Source organism: Oryctolagus cuniculus, chromosome 1 (assembly GCF_051225735.1).
Source record: "Oryctolagus cuniculus isolate XC-2025 breed Fujian yellow rabbit chromosome 1, ASM5122573v1, whole genome shotgun sequence".
Lineage (NCBI taxonomy): Eukaryota > Metazoa > Chordata > Mammalia > Lagomorpha > Leporidae > Oryctolagus > Oryctolagus cuniculus.
This window is the reverse complement of record NC_142867.1, coordinates 7,745,932-7,767,617: the sequence shown is the minus strand read 5'-3', so window position 1 is coordinate 7,767,617 and position 21,686 is coordinate 7,745,932. Positions and strand designations below refer to the sequence as shown.

The window sequence follows — 21,686 nt, the reverse complement described above, 5'->3', positions numbered from 1 at the left end:
ATAGTAGAGAGCTGGATTGGAAGAGGAGCAGCCGGGACTAGAACTGGCGCCCATATGGGATGCCGGCGCCACAGGTAGAGGATTAACCTACTGTGCCACAGAGTCGGCCCCTCCCTTTCTGTTTCTTCATGCCTTTCTTACCTAGTTCTTTCCTCTTCAAACTGTCTATAAATTCCTCTATCTGAGTTGTGGCTCCCTGGTATCCTGTTCTAGAGGAAGCACCTTCTGCAAGATCTGCTACCCCAGACTCAGCAGACAGGGGCTCCTATAAATCCCACCGGCAGCAGCTGTGATGCACTGTTCCAGGCATATTCCTTTCACAGTGGTTTAGCCATGACCTGTTTGGTCCTAAAATCCCAAGTACAGATTTAGATCTCTCAATAGGTAGCCAGGGCTTCCACAACAAAATACCCTCACTGAGCAAGTTCAAACAACTTCTCATGGTTAGGGAGGCTGGGAAGTCCAATGTCAAGGTCCTGACCAGTTTGGTTTCTATTGAAGCATCTCTTTTTGGCTTGTAGCCAGCCAACTTCCTACATCATCACATGGAAGAGAGAAAGGGAGAGCAAGCAAGTTCTTCAACATCTCTACCTATAATGGCACCAATCCCATGCGAAGGCCCCACCCCCATGTCCCCATCTGAACCTAATTATTTCCTAAAGGCTCCATCTGTACACATCATCTCATTGAGAGTCAGTGTTCAATGAATCATGTTGGTGAACACAATTCATTCCATATCAGAATCCTGGGGTTCTAGACACTGTACAAACTCTACTATGCCAAATGATTTTGTTAATACAAAGACATCTATGATGAGTTCAATTTTCCAACATTGCAGCCCATCTTATAGTTTCACAAACTATAAGAGTGTTTGTATATTTGCTGTCTATTGACAAATGGGAAGGTTTCTTCTGAGACCTGCCATTGATGATCTGTTGACACTAAGATTTTAAGTGCAAGGTTTGACATGTTAAAACATCATCTAAATGTCAAAGTTTGCTTTCCTCTGGATAGTTTTTACAAGTAGCCGTGGTTTGCAGTTCTAACTGTTCTCCTTTCTCAGGTTTGGGAGGAAGTTTATGCTGAGGTTCTGTGTCCTCCTGCTGGCGATCGCTAGTACCTGCACAGCCTTTTCTCCCAGCTTCCTCATTTACTGCTCACTTCGCTTCTTTGTTGGGTTATCTACCTCAGCCATCTTATCGAATAATATAATTCTCAGTAAGTCAACCTTGGATATTTGGAGCTTGGATATTTTCCAAACTTTGAAAGTCCTCCTTTGTTTTAAGGTAAAACCTCCTTGTGTGTGTTTTCTTTCAGTTTTAGAATGGACATTGCCCAAGTTCCAAGCACTGGGAACTACACTGATAATCAGTGCTGGTTGTATTGGACAGATAGCACTGGGAAGCCTGGCTTTTGCCATTCGAGACTGGCACGTCCTCCAGCTGGTGTTTTCTGTGCCATTTTTTGTTTTCTTTCTGTGCTCAAGGTATAAGCTTATTTTCTTCTTATGTTAGAGGACCTGAAAAGGCAAGATACAGGGAGTAAATGTGGAATTTATGGCCATGTGAATTGTTAGGTCCTTGGTCAACACTTGAGCACATGCTCTACTAATCTATGCCCTGTGTGAAATTTGAGAAGCATAACAAACAAGATTGCCAGATAATATCAAGGACACAAAATAAATTTTTCAGATAAATGAAAAATTTATTTCATATGATATGCCATTTATTACCTGATCCATGGTTTCATTGTTATTTATCATGTATGAAATTTTCTATGTATCTGAGAGGCTGCGATTTCATTTGCTAAGTGATAAAATACAAGATGTCTCCCTAAATGCAAATTTTAAATAAATAATGTTTAGTGTAAATATGTCAAGCACATTGCATGATACATAGCTTACTAAAGAATTATTTACTATTTACTTGAGTTAATATTTACCTGGGAAAAGTGTATTTTTATTTGCTAAAACCAGAAAAACTCCTTGAATAAGAGAGAAGCAATTACTCTTATTTATGACATCCTGTTCTGTTATCTGCCGTGAAGGTATAATACATGGTGAAGTCATCCTCATATTTTCCTAGTAATACAGCAAGAGATAGTAAAATTGTATTTCCTGATATAACCTAACAAGTGATGGGCATTATGTAGCAGAGGGAAAGTGTCTGAGGACATAGATCAGGTGAAAAATAAGCAAACAGGAATCGGCTGCACAGCTTTCCTCTTCTTTGGTCAGGTGGCTGGCAGAGTCTGCCCGGTGGCTGATCATCACCAACAAAGCAGAGAAGGGCCTGAAGGAGCTCAGGAAAGCTGCACACAGGAATGGGATGAAGAATGTGGAAGACACCTTAACTATAGAGGTGAGCAAGGAAGGGAGGTGGTTGTGAAATGTAGGAAAAGCATAACCTGCCATATGCCCCAGTCGGTGTCCACCAGGTGATAAAGGATGGGGAAGGATGGGGACACAGGCCTGGTTTCGGGTCTCTTTCACTTCATTTTCCTCATTCCCAGTGGATGTTGACACTCACTGCTTCAATGTTTGCATAGATAGAGAGAGAGAATATACTGTTGCCAAAGTGACTGGACATGGGTATTTTACTCACAGAGGTAGAGGGCATGTGATATTAATAATGATAAAGATTGTATACTGGTCCCATTCTGTTACAAACAGGAACAAAAATAAATCCATTGCTTCCTGTTGAATATTCTTTGGTCCTTTTGTTCAGGGTGGGCAAAGAACGAGAGGTTTGTGACCCTGCAGAATGGGGCGTAAGGAAGATTACATATTTGCTCATTCTGCCACATGACCTTTCATTCAAGGTACGTTTACCGAGTGCCTGCCTGTGCCAAGTTCTGCTCTACACATACTACAGCAGTGACCAGGAAAGTCCAAACCCCTGTTTTGTGGAATTTACATTTTACTCGTTACAAGTCACAAGGTCATGACTGGGTAGAAATTCTCCACAGGTCTGTCTCTTTTTTCATACCCCAGCTTTATAAAGCAGATACAACTGTGGATAATAAAGTAAATGAGGGCCGGTGCCGTGGCTCACTAGGCTAATCCTCCGCCTCGCGGTGCCGGCACACCAGGTTCTAGTCCCGGTCGCGGCGCCGGATTCTGTCCCGGTTGCCCCTCTTCCAGTCCAGCTCTCTGCTGTGGCCTGGGAGTGCAGTGGAGGATGGCCCAAGTACTTGGGCCCTGCACCCCATGGGAGACCAGGAGAAGCACCTGGCTCCCAGCTTCGGATTAGCGCGGTGCGCCAGCCACAGCGCGCCGGCCGTGGCGGCCATTGGAGGGTGAACCAACAGCAAAGGAAGACCTTTCTCTCTGTCTCTCTCTCTCACTGTCCACTCTGCCTGTCAAAAAAAAAAAAAGTAAATTAGTTAGAAAAAAAGCAAACCATTAGATAGTGACATAAATAATTTATTATATCATATATTAAATGTTGAAAAATTATAACATGCTAGGCATGCCACTTAATAATGAATAGCAGTAATATGTCAGGATCCCAGGTTTCAAGGAGGTTTCATATTAATAAGAGAAAAAAATAGTAGAGTTTAAAATGTTTTATTATGGTCAAAATCAGTTAAAATGAAATCTGCCCTCTTAGTAAATTTTAAAATATAGCATCCTGTGTTTTTAACCATAAACACCACCTAGAATAATAGATTGCTGAAAAATGTTTTTGTGCTACATCACTGAAACTCTATCCCTACTGAACTGAAGTTGTCCCTTTCCTTGAGAGCCTATTCCCTGTTTTGGATGCCTGATGTCCATAGAATTATGCAGGATGTGTCCTTCAGTCACTGGTTTATGTCACTTAACGTGGAGTCCTCAAGATCCATCCATATTGTCATATATGGCAGGATTTGCTTCTTTTTATGACTGAATAATATATATTGCATGCATATGCCACATTTTCTTTTTTCTTTTGTGTCAAAGGGCATTATATTCTTTGTACCTCTTGATTAGTGTGAATAGTGCTACAGTGAATAGGATGTGCAAATGCCTCCTTGAAATCCTACTTTGTTATGTTGGAAATATAACGGGAAGTGGGACCATGGGACCATATGGTAGTATTTATTATTATTATTATTATTATTTCATTTTTTGTAATGGGATCAAGGAATGAGAGGAACAATAACAGGGATAGAAAATAGTAATAAAGGAGGAATAAAAAAAATCAGGGAAAAGTCCTTTGGCCAGCTAATGTGAGGTCTGAAAGTCGCAGAAGAAAACAGGCCCTTTAACAGAAGATTTCAAACAGGAAGAAACAAAGTGCTCCTAAGAGTTTAAGCCCAATGAGAACGGAAGAACTAAAGGTTTCCCCAGAGATGGAGCCAGCAACAGTAGCACTGAGGGCCCTTGTTGCTGGGAACTGTTATCATGAGGTTGGGTTTCTTTTTTTTTTTTTTTAACTTTTATTTAGTAAATATAAATTTCCAAAGTACAGCTTTTGGATTACAATGGCTTCCCCCCCCCCAATAATTTCCCTCCCACTCGCACCCCTCCCATCTCCCGCTCCCTCTCCCATTCCATTCACATCAAGATTCATTTTCAATTATCTTTATATACAGAAGATCGATTTGGTATATATTAAGTAAAGATTTCATCAGTTTGCACCCACACAGAAATGAAAAGTGTAAAAATACTGTTTGAGTACTAGTTATAGCATTACTTCACATTGGACAACACATTAAGGACAGATCCCACATGAGAAGTAAGTACACAGTGACTCCTGTTGTTGACTTAACAATCTGACACTCTTGTATATGGTGTCAGTAATCTCCCTAGGCTCTAGTCATGAGTTGCCGAGGCTAGGGAAGCCTTTTGAGTTCACCGACTTCGATCTTATTCTGACAGGGTCGTAGTTAAAGTGGAAGTTCTCTCCTCCCTTCAGAGAAAGGTACCTCCTTCTTTGATGGCCCCGTTCTTTCCACTGGGATCTCACTCGCAGATATCTTTCATTTAGGTCTCTTTTTTTGCCAGAGTGTCTTGGCTTTTCATGTCTGAAATACTCTCATGGGCTCTTCAGCCATATACAAATGCCTTAAGGGCTGATTCTGAGGTCAGAGTGCTATTTAGGACATCTGCCATTCTATGAGTCTGCTGTGTATCCTGCTTCCCATGTGGGATCATTCTCTCCCTTTTTGATTCTATCAGTTAGTATTAGCAGACACTAGTCTTGTTTGTGTGATCCCTTTGACTCTTAGACCTATCAGTATGATCAATGTGAACTGAAATTGATCACTTGGACTAGTGAGATGTCATTGGTATATGCCACCTTGATGGGATTGTATTGGAATCCCATGGCAATTTCTAACTCCACCATTTGGGGCAAGCCCGATTGAACATGTCCCAAATTGTACATCGCCTCCCTCTCTTATTCCCACTCTTATGTTTAACAGGGATCACTTTTCTGTTAAAATTTAAACACCTAAGAATAATTGTGTGTTAATTACAGAGTTCAATCAATAGTACTAGAACAAAAAAAATACTAAAAGGAATAAAGTATTACATTGTACATCAACAGTCAGGACAAGAGCTGATAAAGTCACTGTTTCTCATAGTGTCCATTTCACTTCAACAAGTTTCCCCTTTGGTGCTCAATTAGTTGTCGCTGATCAGGGAGAACATATGATATTTGTCCCTTTGGGATTGGCTTAATTCACTCAGCATGAGGTTTCCCAGATTCCTCCATCTTGTTGCAAATGACCGGATTTCATTGTTTTTGACTGCTGTATAGTATTCTATAGAGTACATGTCCTATAATTTCTTTATCCAGTCTACTATTGATGGGCATTTGGGTTGGTTCCAGGTCTTAGCTATTGTGAATTGAGCTGCAACAAACATTAAGGTACAGACAGCTTTTTTGTTTGCCAATTTCATTTCCTTTGGGTAAATTCCAAGGAGTGGGATGGCTGGGTTGTATGGTAGTGTTATAGTCAGGTTTCTGAGGAATCTCCACACTGACTTCCATAGTGGCTTTTCCAGTTTGCATTCCCACCAACAGTGGGTTAGTGTCCCTTTTTCCCCACATCCTCGCCAGCATCTATTGTTGGTATATTTCTGAATGTGAGCCATTCTAACCGGGGTGAGGTGAAACCTCATTGTGGTTTTGATTTGCATTTCCCTGATTGCTTGTGATCCTGAACATTTTTTCATGTGTGTTTGCCATTTGGGTTTCCTCTTTTGAAAAATGTCTGTTGAGGTCCTTGGCCCATTACTTAAGTGGGTTGTTTGTTTTGTTGTTGTGGAGTTTCTTGATCTCTTTGTAGATTCTGGTTATCAACCCTTTATCTGTTGCATAGTTTGCAAATATTTTTTCCCATTCTGTCAGTTGCCTCTTCACTTTCCTGACTGTTTCCTTTTTAGTACAGAAACTTCTCAATTTAATGTAACCCCAAATGTTAATTTTGGCTTTGACTGCCTCTGCTTCTGCAGTGTTTTCCAAGAAGTAATTGCCGATACCTATATCTTGCAGGGTTTCTCCAATGTTCTCTAATAATTTGATCATGTCGGGTCATAGATTTAGATCTTTAATCCATGTTGAGTGGATTTTTGTGTAAGGTGAAAGGTAGGGGTCTTGCTTCATGATTCTGCACATGGAAATCCAGTTTTCCCAGCACCATTTATTGAATACAGTGTCCTTGCTCCAGGAATTGGTTTTGGATCCTTGATCAAATATAAGTTGGCTATAGATGTTTGGATTGATTTCTGGTGTTTCAATTCTGTTCCATTGGTCTATCCATCTGTTTCTGTACCAGTACCATGCTGTTTTGATTACAACTGCCATGTAGTATGTCCTGAAATCTGGTATTGTGATGCCTCCGGCTTTGTTTTTGTTGTACAGAATTGCTTTAGCTATTTGAGGTCTCCTGTGTCTCCATATGAATTTCAGCATCATTTTTTCCAGATCTGAGAAGAATGTCTTTGGTATTTTGATTGGTATTGCATTGAATATATAAATTGCTTTTGGGAGAATGGACATTTTGATGATATTGATTCTTCCAATCCATGAGCATGGAAGATTTTTCCATTTTTTGGTATCTTCTTCTATTTCTTTCTTTAAGGTTTTGTAATTTTTATCGTAGAGATCTTTAATGTCCTTGGTTAAGTTTATTCCAAGGTACTTGATTGTTTTTGTAGCTAGTGTGAATGAGGCTGATCTTAGAAGTTCTTCCTCAGCCATGGCATTGCCTGTGTATACAAAGGCTGTTGATTTTTATACATTGATATTATATCCTGCTACTTTGCCAAATTCTTCTATGAGTTCCAATAGTCTCTTAGTAGAGTTCTTTGGGTCCCCTAAATAAAGAATCATATCATCTGCAAAGAGGGATAGTTTGAGTTCTTCCTTCCCAATTTGTATCCCTTTAATTTCTTTTTCTTGCCTAATAGCTCTGGCTAAAACTTCCAGAACTATATTGAATAGCAGTGGTGAGAGTGGGCATCTCTGTCTGGTACCAGATCTCAGTGGAAATGCTTCCAACTTTTTCCCATTCAATAGGATGTTGGCTGTGGGTTTTTCATAGATTGCTTTGATTGTATTGAGGAATGTTCCTTCCATACCCAGTTTTCTTAGAGTTTTCATCATGAAAGGGTGTTGTATTTTATCAAATGCTTTGTCTGCATCTATTGAGATAATCATATGGTATTTCTTCTGCAGTCTGTTAATGTGGTGTATCACATTGGTTGATTTGTGAACACTGAACCATCCCTGCATATGAGGGGTAAATCCCACTTGGTTTGGGTGGATGATCTTTCTGATGTGTTGTTGCATTCTATTGGCGAGAATTTTATTGAGGATTTTTGCATCTATGTTCATCAGGGATATTGGTCTGTAATTCTCTTTCAATGCTGCATCTTTTTACAGCTTAGGAATTAAGGTGATGCTGACTTCATAGAAAGAATTTGGGAGGATTCTGTCTATTTCGATTGTTCTGAATAGTTTGAGAAGAATTGGAGTTAGTTCTTCTTTAAGTGTCTGGTAGAATTCAGCAGTGAATCCATGTGGTCCTAGGCTTTTCTTTGTTGTTGTTCTACTGTTTCAATTTCTGTCTCACTTATGGGTCTGTTTATGTTTTCTATGTCCTCATGGTTCAATTTACGTGGTTGCATGTGTCCAGGAATCTGTCCATTTCTGATAGGTTTCCCTGTTTGCTGGTATACAGGTCCTTGTTATAATTTCTGATGATTCTTTTTATTTCTGTGGTGTCTGTTGTTATGTTTCCTTTTTCATCTCTGATTTTATTGATTTGGGTCTCTTCTTTTTTTAGTTAGTTGGGCCAGTAGGATGTCAATTTTGTTTATTTTTCAAAAAACCAGCTCCTCGTTTGGCTGATTTTTTATAATTTTTTTTTATTATTCAATCCTGTTGAGTTCTTCTCTGATTTTTATTATTTCTCTTCTCCTACTAGATTTGGGTCTGGTTTGCTACAGGTTTTCTAGATGCTTGAGATGAATTGATCTCATTTATTTGGTGCCTTTCCAATTTCTTGATGTAGGCACCTATTGATATAAACTTTCCTCTTAACACTGCTTTTGCTGTATCCCATATGTTTGGTATGTTGTTTTGTTATCCTCATTTACTTCCAGAAAGTTTTTGATTTCTCTTTTGATTTCTTCTGTGACCCAGTGTTCATTCAGGAGCATGTTGTTCAATCTCCATGTGTTTGCGTATGCTCTAGGGATTCTTGAGTTGCTAATTTCCAACTTCATTCCTTTATGGTCTGAGAACCTGCATGGTATGATTCTAATTCTTTTGAGTTTGTTGAGACTTGCTTTATGGCCTAGTATGTGGTCAATCCTAGAGAAGGTTCCATGTACTGCTGAGAAGAATGTAAATGCTTTATATGTAGGATGAAAAGTTCTATAGATATCTATTAGATCCATTTGGGCTGTAGTGTCGTTTAAATCTGCTGTTTCCTTGTTGATCTTCTGTCCTGTTGATCTGTCTATTTCTGAGACTGGAGTATTGAAGTCCCCCAGTACTATTGTTTTGGGATCTAAGTCTGCCTTTAAGTCCCTTAACAAATCTTTTAAATAAACCGGTGCCGTGTAATTAGGTGCATATAGATTGATAATCATTATATCTTCCTGTTGAATGGATCCCTTAATCATTATATAGTGCCCCTCTTTGTCTCTCTTAACACTTTTTGTGTTAAAGTTTATGTTGCCCAATATTAAGATGGCTACACCCACTCTTTTTTCATTTCTGTTGGCATGGTATATCTTTTTCCAGCCTTTCACTTTCAGTCTGTATGCATCTTTGTTGGAAAGATGTTTTTCTTGTAAGCTGTGAATCACTAGTTCCGGAAGAGTTTCCTCTGCTATTTCTTCCCCTACTCTTCCCTGAACCTGCAGTATCTCCACTTTTATTAAACTGTTTCTCCCCGGACTATCAGTGTGCTCCCTTCCTATTCTGCCATCTTGCCGCACTCCTCTGGGCTTCTTTATTAAAAAATTTTTTTATTTATTTGAAAATCAGAATTCTAGAGAGAGGGGGAGAGACAGAGATCTTTCATCCACTGACTCACTCTCCAAGTGGCCCCTCCAGGAGCTTCATCCAGATCTCCCACATGGGTGGCAGGAGCCCAAACATTTGCCCCATCTTCTGATGGTTTTCCCAGACCATTGGTAAGAAGCTGGATCAGAAGAGGAGCAGCCAGGACTTGAACCAGCACCCAAATGGGATGCTAATGTCTCACATATGCTTTACCCATTGTGCCACAATACCAGCACAGGGAATGCTAGTTTTTTTGTTGTTGTTGTTTTGATTTGGTGGTGCTAATGGGATGGTTGGAGAGAAAAGCATTCTTGAAATTGAAGTAGAGCTTTTCACCAAGATGGCGCCAAAGGTGAAGAAGGAAGCTCCTGCCCCTCCTAAAGTTGAAGCCAAAGCAAAGGCCCTAAAGGCCAAGAAGGCAGTGCTGAAAGGCATCCACAACCACAAGAAGAAGAAGATCCGCACGTCCCCCACCTTCCGGCGGCCCAAGACACTACGCCTCCGATGGCAGCCCAAATACCCTCGGAAGAGCACCCCCAGGAGAAACAAGCTTGACCAGTATGCCATCATCAAGTTCCCCCTGACCACGGAGTCGGCCATGAAGAAGATAGAAGACAACAACACACTGGTGTTCATTGTGGATGTCAAGACCAACAAGCACCAGATAAAACAAGCTGTGAAGAAACTCTATGACATTGACATGGCCAAAGTCAACACCCTGATCAGACCCGACGGAGAGAAGAAGGCGTGTGTGCGGCTGGCTCCTGACTGTGATGCTCTGGACGTTGCCAACAAAATTGGGATCATCTGAACGGAGTGCAGCTGGCTAATTCTAAATATATGTTTTTTCACCATAAAAAAAAAAAGAAATTGAAGTAGAGCAGCCAGCATCACGGCTCAATAGGCTAATCCTCTGCCCGTGGCGCCAGCATACCGGGTTCTAGTCTCGTTAAGGGCGCCAGATTCTATCCCGGTCGCTCCTCTTCCTGTCCAGCTCTCTGCTGTGGCCCGGGAAGGAGGATGGCCCAAGTGCTTGGGCCCTGCACCTGCATGGGAGACCAGGAGAAGCACTTGGCTCCTGGCTTTGGATCCGCGCGGTGCACACCGGCCACAGAGGCCATTGGGGGGTGAACCAAAGGAAAAGGAAGACCTTTCTCTCTGTTTCCCTCTCTCACTGTCCACTCTGCCTGTCAAAAAAAAAAGGAAATTGAAGCAGAGCTCTACATAACTCCTGGAGTGCATCAATCTTTGCCCAAATTACATGAATTTTTTGAAACAAATAACTTCTTAGGAGCTCAATTTAATTCCCAGTGCAACTTAGTATCTTGCCTTCTAGTTTGATCCAATGATTGAAAGCTAAAATAATGCAGGGGCATGGCATCTAACAAAATTATGTGCCACACACTGAAATTTAAAAGAACAATGCATTATCAAAAGGAATGGCAATTGACAGTCCCCTAAGTGCCCGGTGGGGAGAAAGAAAACATTGATGATGATTTGTTTTAGGGACTGGATTCTTTTCAAAAATGATATCCAGTGACACTAAATTTGATTTTTTTTTTGACAGGCAGAGTTAGTGAGAGAGAGAGAGAGAGAGAGAGAGAAAGGTCTTCCTTCCATTGGTTCACCCCCCAAATGGCTGCTACGGCCAGTGCACTGCGCCGATCCGAAGCCAGGAGCCAGGCGCTTCCTCCTGGTCTCCCATGCAGGTGCAGGGCCCAAGCACTTGGGCCATCCTCCACTGCCTTCCTGGGCCACAGCAGAGAGCTGGACTGGAAGAGGAGCAACTAGGACAGAACCGGCACCCCAACCGGGACTAGAACCCAGAGTGCCAGCACTGCAGGCGGAGGATTAGCCTAGTGAGCCACGGCGCCGGCCTAAATTTGATTTTTTTTAAACTGTGCAAAGATCATTTCAAACTTGTATTTTAGTCCTGCCCTATTCTAACTTAAAGTATCTGCTTCGCATCGTAGCAATACATTCGTTCCTCCATCCTAGGAAGACCAGGTAATATCACCCATCTTCTCTACCCAAATCCCTCATAACAGGGATGACTGAAGAGCTCAGAGACAGGGAGAGCAAAGCTGTTATACTTGTGTTACTGTGAAAGCTAACACCGTGGGCGCCACATTCAATTCTTAGTGTCAGTGGATTTGCCAACACTTCACCCCACAATTGAACTTACTCATCCATCACAGGTTTTCCCCCAGGTGCAAAGCCTGCCCTGCTGAATACAGGATGTGGCCCAGAAAGCAGACATGAGTGATGTTAGCTTACTGTGAGGAAGGCCTTCTGTGCATTACAGCATGCCCGTCACGTTATCCCACACTCAGCAATCAAATGCCTACATTTTCCAAAAAGAGGGATCTGAGTGTTAATCGTTCCAAGTCCTTCTTCCTGGAAATAACAGCATCAGAGGAAAGTGTCCTCCCCCTGCCAACCTCAAGTATTTTTCGGGCAACTTCTCTTAAATGCTCTTTCTAGGTCAATTCTGTCTGGATGGGCTCTGGAAGATACCTGTTCCAGCCTTAGTGCATGTCTTTAATCTCATTCTGAATCCTCCAGTTTACCAGGTCTTTGTGTTCAATTCAGTCTCCTTGTTGATGCAGTTATGGTCTTAGGGAGCACCCATCTCCTGTAAGCTCTGTAGCTTCCAAACTCTTCCCTGCTCCTTCCCTCCCTCTGGTCTGCCCAATTTCTTCCACTCCTCTGTTATGATTGTCCAGCCTGTTTCTTCAGCTTCCCCCCTATTCTTCCTAAGTAGTTCAACCCTAGTAGTCAAAGGACTCCTGCTCCACAGGGGACCAGTCTAGATTACATCCTCCATGCAGTTCCTGGGACTCACCCTAGTCCCAGAGTACTTTACTGAAGGCTCAATCTGTAGGACACCAAGGAAGGCACGCTTGTGTGATTATGAGTGATGAGGTAACCTTGCAATATCAGCAGAAATTCTCTACTGAATCCTCTGCTGGTTTCCATTACACCCACCAAATTTCAGAGTTTTCCCAACTATGATACATTAAAAATTTTTCTGAATAGGATATATCATTATAATTTTAAAATATAAATGTCTACTTCCCCTATCTCTGATCTCACTCACAAAGATGTTCCCCAAGGTCCCTGGATCAATGTGGTTTTTCCTGTGTTGGTTCTGGAATCTTAGATCTTTGAGCTTCTAAGTGCATTCCACCCTCCATCAGCTCTTCCCAGCCATTTCTCCTTTTATAGTTTCCCTTTCCTTCTGCTTTCTCAGACTTTCTCCAGACTTGTTTCATATTTATTTTGTGACAGGCACTGTGACAGGAAGAGCTCCCCCAAAAAGAAGTCAAAACCTGTGTCTTCAGCAAGGTGCAGTGTGAAGGCTGATGGGAGAGACCTAACCTGGGTTAGTGTGGGAATGGAGGCACTGAATGCCTCTGAAATGGGTTTTTGGAGTTAAGGTAGAACCTGGTAGAAGCCAGGTGTAAATAGGGCAGGTGTGTGATTAAATCTGCAGTTGAGAGAAGTCCAAATGACTGCAGGAGGCAAGACAGGGATGGTATGATAGATGTTTAACACATCACATTCTAGAAGGACGAATAAGCCAAAAATCCCACACTTGTGATTATTAATCTCCATGATGTGAATTATTCCACCATGATTGATTACAAGCTACTAATATGACAGCAGCCATATATCCCCATCTGGCCCAGGTTTAAGCCCTTCTTGGAGCCTATTCTTATAACAGTATCTATAACAATGGCCTGAAGTCTGGATTTTTGTGTTAGATGGCAGGGCGGGGGCGGGGGTCACCACCATGATTGCTCTCTAAAAAGCGTAAACCTAATATTTTGCTGCTATGGTTGGGATTGCAAAGTAGGACATTCTCAAAAGTGTAAGTTTCTTTGGTCATGGTGATGGTATTGTTTCACCAGTGATAATGAAGTTATATTAGTTAAATAGTTCATAAGTTAATAAGTACCCAAGGTGTGCTAGGTGTAATTTGATATGAATACCTTTCTGACATTTTGTGTGGACTAGGAAATCCTTCTAAGAAAGGTGTTATTTTTTCACTGCCTTCTTTTCCAACTCTTGATTCTTCTACTTCTCATTCTTCTTTTTAAAAACAAGATAATGGGGCCGGCGCTGTGGCGCAGTGGGTTAAAACCCTGGCCTGCGGTGCCAGCATCCCATATGGGCACCGGTTCAAGACCCAGCTGCTCCACTTACAATCCAACTCTCTGTTATGGCCTGGGAATACAGTAGAAGATGGCCCAAGTCCTTGGGCCCTGCACCTGTGTGGGAGGCCCCAAAGAAGCTCCTGGCTCCTGGCTTCAGATTGGCGCAGCTCTGGCCGTTGCAGCCATTTGGGGAGTGAACCAGCAGATGGAAGATCTCTCTCTCTCTCTGCCTCTCCTCTCTCTGTGTAACTCTGACTTTCAAATAAATAAAATAAATCTTTAAAAAAGGAAAAAAAAAGATAATTAGGACCAACACTGTGGTACAGGAGGTTAAGCAGCTGCCTATGACATTGGCATCCTATTCGAGTGTTGGTTTGAGTCCTGCTTATTCCATTCCTGGTCCAGCTCCCTCCTAATGTGTCTTGGAAGGCAGAAGAAGATGGTCTAAGTATATGGGTCCCTGCCACCCACGTGGAAGACCTAGAAGAAGCTTCTGGCTCCTGGCTTTGGCCTGGCCCAGGCCTGGCAATTGTGGCCATTTGGGGAGTGGATGGAAGATTGTCTATCTATATCTATATCTCTCTCTTCCCCCTTCTCTCTCTCTCTCCCTCTCTGTCTCTCTGTTTCTGCCTCTTTCTTTGCAAATCGGGCCTTTCAAATAAATAAATAAATAAATCTTTTTAAAAATAAAACCCAGATAATTGAAGCTTACAGGTATTTACCTTCCTTAAGATACATTACTAGCAAATTCAGAGCCAAAATGTGACCCTAGGTCATAGCCAAGTCTAGATATGGATGACACTACTCCAGCATCCCCCCTGATTTCTTCCCTAGACTTTATTGTAGGTTTCTCATTCATGGAAATAGAATATGCTAGAATTTCCCTGAAGGAGGCTGATGGAAGAATCAAAATAAGGGCTCTCAAGCTAAGTTCCTTTTCTTGGAAACAGTTTTTCCACAACAGGCAGCCAACTTAGAACTAAGCTCAGGGGCTAGGTCTCTGTGCCCATCTGTCATAAATGGACCTTCGGACCCTACTCCAAGTGACTCCACATTTGTTTCCCATTTTCCATCTGAATCTCCAACCCTGCAGCCCTCTTGAGTCTTAGGTTGTCACTGCACAATTGCCCTGAGGTTCCTTTAACTTTCTACCATGTTTACTCCTGTCAATACATCTTTAGTGCCTATATTTCCTACCAGAAAGCAAGAAGGTGGATCTCATTCTCCCATGGGTTCCCAGCACTCCCACACTGACCTGCACTTTGTAACAACTGAGCAATTTATTTTTGCTGTTGTCATTGTTGAAGGTTGTGAGATCCACCATGAAGGAGGAGCTGCTGGACGCACAGAGAAAGCCTTCCCTGTGCGACTCGTTCCACACACCCGTCCTGCGGAAACGGATCCTGCTCTTGTCCCTTGTGAGGTAGGCTTCACATAGTGCATAAGGACATAAAATGGTAGAGAACTGAGCCTGTAACTTCAAGGGGTACAACGTGTTGTGGGAACAAATTTGGGGAGAAAAGATGGGAAAGTTATGAAGATCATTCATGTTTGGAAGTGATCAAAGGGTTATAAATACTGACATGGAACTAAATATGTGATGAGGAGCTTTGATTTTGCACATCACCCTACCAGGATCGTCATAGGAGACTGACCGCAATAACTTTAATTATAGAACAGATTTTAATTTTAGGATTTTTCATTGGTTTGCTTCCACCTTAACTGGGATAAAATTATAGTGAAGGACATTAATTGATCCTTCTCGAATTGATATGTTCATAATCTCACCCAGCTATTCTTTTTTGTGTGCTGTGAGAATTCTGAAGATGATATATTATTGTTAACTACAGTCTATCAAAATGTCATGTCACAAACTATAAATTCATACAACAAAAAAGTGCACTGCCTACACTCAATCTTAGCCAAAAGCATGAGAAGCAATGCCCCATGAATATTTGTAAATATGAAACCTATACACAGATCAAAATATCCAAAGTCCTTCCATATAATGCCCACAATTACGCCTCTACCTCCATAAAAAATCCCTTAAGAAGAATTGTGACGTCCATCATCCTACAATATCTTATAATTTAAAAATCATGACCATGCAAGGATGTCTTCCACAACATAACTAGTGCTTTCCTACTTTCAGCACAAGCACTGGCTGTCTGGGCCAAGACAGTGGTATTTGTAGGACCAAGGCTTTAAATTTTATGACATAGATCTTTCTCTTTTTTTTCACCACAGACTTTCAAATATCATGGTCGTTATTGGCCTGAACATCCACCTACAGCATTTTGGGAGCAGTGTTTACCTTTTGCAAGGCCTCTTCGGAGTAGTCAACCTCCTGGGTAATTTTGTGGCACTGTTGGCACTGAATCACATAGGCCGTCGGGGAAGTCAGGCATTGTTCTCGTTCGTACTGGGAATCTCCATTCTGTCCCTCACATTTGTGCCTCAAGGTAAGAAATGAGAACAGGTGGAAGAAAATAAAAGTCTTCCCCTGCCCCTTTCCTCAGTTGTTGCATTGCTCATACCTGTCTGAACCAAAAAACAGAAAGCAGATGGGTTGTAAAGTTTCCATAAAGCAAGCTGAGGCTTTGTGACTGGCTCTGCCAGTGGGTTACTGGGAGAATTGGAAGTCAGGAAGAGTCAATGTGAACATGTCTTGCCTTCCTCACGTCCGAGAAGGATCTGCAAACTGGTGCTATTTAATCTGGCACTTTCTCGAACAAGACTTTTTCACTTGACTTTTCACAAATCCAACTCCTCAGCATCTCTGACATGATGGTGTCCATTACGTGAGGCTGTATCCCATGAGGGCTCTTTCATGTGACCCCAGCTTCAGTGGCAATATACTGCCTTGTCTCTGGGTATCCACCTGTGGGTCATACACTGCAAGCTTGGTATAGAAGAGTCATCTTGACTTCAGGAAATAAAAATCCCTTATTGTCACTCCAAGAAGTGTCTACTAACAAAAAAGAAGTAGTTAAGACTCTCTTAGAATCAATTTTGCTGAATGAGATGATCATACTTAATGAACAGGGGAACCTAGGTTGTCATCATACTTAGCCTAAATCACAGGGCATAATAGTGTAATCCACATAGTGTGATCATATAATAATACATTCTGCACATAGCATAATAGTCACACATACTTCACCCAAATCCCACAGTAGTGATTCTACAGGAACTCCACTTCTCCCAAATGTCCACAATGATACCATGTGCTGCCTTACAGCAGAGTTCCAAGTTGTAATCTCTCGTGAGATTTGTCTTTTATCTGGGTAGGCAATAGACTCTCTGAAATTCCTGTTTAAGATTTACAAAGTTGAAAAAAAAAGTTTAATATTCTTTAATATTATTCTAGATCAAGTACTCTTGAATTTGTCCATGAGCCTCCAAATCCTCTTGGCTTTATTGCTCTCCTCTGTGACAGCAGTTTCATGTCGATATTGTGTTTGCATCTAGATGTTAAACTCCTGTAGGAAATGGATGTGTCTTACATCCCTCAGTACTTGCCCACAGGATGATTCTTTATTCTCCATGAAGAACCCAAGAACCCTGGAAGGATAAATGGAAGCCATGTCCTGTTGGACTCACATTCTCCCTTCTATATTTGGCAAATCTCCAGTATGCAGGGACAAGTGATGCAATAGCTGAAGGCATTTTATTTAATACACCAATCACTCAGGTAGAGGAGTCACATTTCTTAGCTGATGACCGTGGCATATTCTCTGCCTCTGTGCAGCTTTTCCTCAGTATATTTTACACTTGAATCATCTCAATGTGTATTTACACTCCAAACTGCAGGGTCTTTGTCTCTTGGAATTTGGGGGATGTTAAATTCTTATGGCTTTGATTTTCTGAGTTTCACTCGTCTTTTTCTTAAGAAATGGAGACCCTGCGTGTGACTTTGTCAGTTTTCGGAGGAGGACTTTCTAGTGCAGCTATGAGCAGTTGTGTTACCCATGGAAATGAACTTCTCCCCACAGCAATCAGGTAGAAAATCTTATGGAGGATCTCTCAAGGCCAAAAACAGACCTTTTCAGCTAATCGGGACTTATATGGGAATATAGAGACTGGTAAATAACCAAAACTCTTATTTATAAGCTATCAATTAATATTAATAATAATGACACTTACCTTGGTTAAAAGTTGCCTTTTTGCCTTTAATATATCATTTCATGTACTCTTTTTTTCTTTTTTCTTTTTTATTTATTTTTTTTTTGACAGGCAGAGTGGACAGTGAGAGAGAGAGACAGAGAGAAAGGTCTTCCTTTGCCATTGGTTCACCCTCCAATGGCCGCTGCAGCCAGCGCACTGCACTGATCCAAAGGCAGGAGCCAGGTGCTTATCCTGGTCTCCCATGGGGTGCAGGACCCAAGCACTTGGGCCATCCTCCACTACACTCCCAGGCCACAGCAGAGAGCTGGCCTGGAAGAGGGGCAACCGGGACAGAATCCGGCACCCTTACCAGGACTAGAACCCGGTGTACCAGCGCCGCAAGGCAGAGGATTAACCTATTGAGCCACGGCGCCGGCCTCATGTACTCTTATAAGTCACTTAAAGGGTGGGTACTGTGGGCCATAGTGTTTCAAAAATAGAGAGAACATGCCTTAATGCCCTGTGGACTTGAAAATAATTTCCTAGCAAATAAGAGAGCATATTTCAAATGCAAGAGTGTGTTGTCAACCTGCAAGTGTCTAAACACTGTTCTGGTGTCCACAAAATAATAAATCACAACTTACATGATTATTTTTGTGTTGTTTGTGTTCCAAGGGCAACAGCTTCAGGAATCATTACCATCGCTGGTAGCACTGGGGCTGCCCTGGCTCCCTTGGTAATGATCCTGAGGATTTATTATGCACCCTTACCCTGGATCATCTACGGAGCTATGTCCATCCTCTCCGGCCTTGTTGTCCTCCTCCTCCCTGAGACCAGGAACCAGCCTCTGCCTGACTCCATCCAGGATGTGGAAGATGAGTGAGTGACCCTCCAGCTGCCCCAAGAGCCTCTGTGCCACAGATCTGTGATGAGAAAGGCAAAACACCAGGCAGGGCTGCTGTCCCTTGGGTTGGCCTAGAGCTAGGCCCATAGGCCCAGGCTCTTTCCATGTGGTCAATGCCTTTGGCTTAGGGACAGTGTCATCTCACCTGTCAGTGACTTCAGTTCTCCCCTGAAGCTATGCACTTATAGGTTTAGTGGCAAGGAAACCAAGACTGTATCCCATCTGCCATCTCTTCCCTGGTGTGACATGCACATCCCTGAAGGTATCCCACAATACTGCAGAAAAACTAGTGCCACATCTCCTTCCCCGTCCCTGGAAGCCTGGGGTTGCAAGAGTGCTGGGAAGCTATCTGGAACTCCAGTTACCTGTAGGTCTGAGGTCCACCCTTCTCACTACAACACCAGGTGGAGACTAATTACAAGACTGGGGTCACTCTCCAAGATGGCAGTGCATCTAAGGGAAGAAGATTTTGCCTGTGAGGTTCAGTCCATGTGGTTTTCACCGGGAAGGAAAGTGTTCATAAAATATCAAGAAAGGTATACCAAACAGATTTTAAAATGATGAACAGTTGGGCAGAATTGTAAATCTTTGTTATTTCCAAAGACCCCTTTGGAGAAGGGCAGGACGCCATAGGGTAGGGAGTAGAAATTGTCCATGCTGCCTTCTCAGCTCCTACAGGGAGGCTGGTCTTCTACTTTGCAAGATTCACTGGAGACCACAGGCAGGTCCATGATTACTCCCGAGGCTGATGCCCTATCAGCATGCTCTGAAGAACGAGGAGACACTTGTTTTCTCTCTGCCCTTTCATGTTTGTGTTTGCTTATTTGTGATTTTCATTGTGTCTGTCCCAGGAGAAAAGCCTCAAGAAAAGCAAAGCAGGACGAAACCTTCATCAAAGTGACACAGTTTTAATGAATCCCGGGAGCTGACTGCTGATCAAAATGCAAGAAAAAGGAAAATAGTCAGAGTCATTCCTTCGTACTAATAAACTTGGAAAGTAAATAAATAGATATGACAGAAAAAATGGATCCCACTTAGAAATGTGGTACTAAATTACTGTATATAAAAATGCATGATTAAACACAGTATGAAGTATGAAGAAAATCATACTTTAAAAGGAATCATGACAGAATGTGTAAGTGTAAATACTTAGCATATTTTTGGATAGGAAAGTAGGGTAGATTTAAAGCAATGATTCTCTCCCAGTTCATTAACATAATAATTGATACAGTAATTCTAATGTGGATACCAACAGTTTCAAAACAACTTGAAGAAAATAATAGTTCCAAATTTACATGGAATAAATAATTAACAAGATTTAGGAAAATGAATTTCATGGACTAAGGACAGGGCAGGCTGGCATAAGCTGGAGTAAGAAGTGGTTATTTTGTCATCATAAATTACCAGTCTCAACACAGGAGTCTGTAGTTCAGTATGAGGAACTTCAAAGAACTTGTGGTGAAATGGAATTAAAAGATAAGTTTTGTTTGATGCATAAAATTTTGAAATCTGTGCATGGTTTATACATATTATACACTTTTCTGGGACTTTCTGAAGATTCCTCCTGTTGTGGATTTTATCAACAGGCTGTTTGTGTGTCCTTATCATACAAATAACACAATTTGGTGAGGCTTTAAATGAGAAATCATTAGGCATTCACCTTGCATCTCAATTTGGCTGCTTTAGCCTTTTTTTCTCCTAACATTAACAAATCTTGGCCCACCCTCAGCCAGGCAGAAAAACCTGACTCTGGTGGGGAGAAATAACAGGAGGTTAAGACCTAGTGAATGTGTGGAGCTTATGAACTAGGAATGTGGGAAAAAAAAAAAACTGAGCATGTGTGGGAGAACTCATGGTGTGCCTGAGACATACTCTCGGTGGGAGGGAGACGCCACAATCTTAGTAGCCTTGGCAACCTGGTGGAAGACACTGCAGAGGAATCCGCGTTTACACTGAAGACTGCGAAGATCCTTTGTGTGGTCCTTGGGACAGAGCAGATGAATATTATACTGACTGGGGCTAGCGATCAGGCAATAGCTCAGCTGAGTGGAATTACTTCCCTTCTGAATAAAGAGAGAGAGAGAGAGAGAGAGAGAGAGAGAGAGAGAGAGAAATTTACCAGGCCAAACCTGGGTGTGTCAGTTTGGGACACCCTTAACCATGAAGAACAGAACTAAACAGAGCTCTCTGGCCACACTCACCACAAGCCTCTAGAGATTCACCAAAAGCAGACAGTCCACTTAATCTAGAGTCATAGTATAATGAGAAAAACCATCACAACGAGAAAAAAAGAAGAAACCAAAGAATATCTCCACAATGCCAAACAAAAAAACACAGAATTAAGGAAACAAGAAAAAAGAAGACATTATAATGCTCCCAAATAAACATGACACTCCAATACAAGATTATGAAGATGATGAGATAGAAGAAATGCAGATATGGATTTCAAAAACTTATGGTAAGAATATTTAGAAGTTATCAGAAACAAATTCATGAACTACAGAAATCCATACTGGACAGGATATAAAATCTCTCTCGTGAAAATGAAATCTTAAGGAGGAATCAAAATGAAATGAGGAAATTAGTAGAACATGAAATTGTGATATTGAAAAGAAATCAAAATGAAATGAAGAATTCAATGGAACAAATGACAAATGCATTTGAGAGCCTTAAAAAACAGAATCAGTAAGATAGAAGAGAGAATATCAGACTTAGAAGACAAACCACAGGTCAGTATAGAGTCAAACCAAAGAAAAGAAGAGGAAATTAGAAATTAAAAAATATTGTTGGGAATCTACAGGATACTATTTAAAAAACCAACATTCGGGTCCTAGGAGTTCCTGAAGGCATGGAGAGAGAAAGGATTAGAAGGCCTTTTAGTGAGACACTAGCAGAAAACTTCCCAGGTTTGGAGGACAGGAAGCACACAGATCCCTGTTAAACATAAGAGTGGGAATAAGAGAGGGAAGAGATGTACAATTTGGGACATGCTCAAGCTGACTTGCC

At 41.7% G+C, this 21,686-nt stretch overlaps 1 protein-coding gene across 4 annotated transcripts in view; it reads left to right on the top strand.

Moving 5' to 3' along the window:
- LOC100344518 (organic anion transporter 7) overlaps positions 1-20,752 on the top strand; it is a 31,099-nt gene extending 10,347 nt beyond the window's left edge. For 2 of the 4 annotated variants that reach the window (XM_008274344.5, XM_089326067.1), the window contains exons 3-10: positions 1,064-1,218; positions 1,318-1,486; positions 2,237-2,360; positions 14,977-15,092; positions 15,917-16,131; positions 17,563-17,671; positions 18,452-18,655; positions 19,532-20,752. In XM_008274344.5, coding sequence (XP_008272566.3) covers positions 1,064-1,218; positions 1,318-1,486; positions 2,237-2,360; positions 14,977-15,092; positions 15,917-16,131; positions 17,563-17,671; positions 18,452-18,655; positions 19,532-19,592 — 1,153 coding nt within the window. In that variant the 3' untranslated portion in view covers positions 19,593-20,752. The remainder of the gene's footprint in view (positions 1-1,063; positions 1,219-1,317; positions 1,487-2,236; positions 2,361-14,976; positions 15,093-15,916; positions 16,132-17,562; positions 17,672-18,451; positions 18,656-19,531) is intronic. The other 2 variants (XM_008274345.5, XM_089326069.1) reach the window with 1 other exon arrangement.
- Positions 20,753-21,686: the final 934 nt, after the last annotated feature.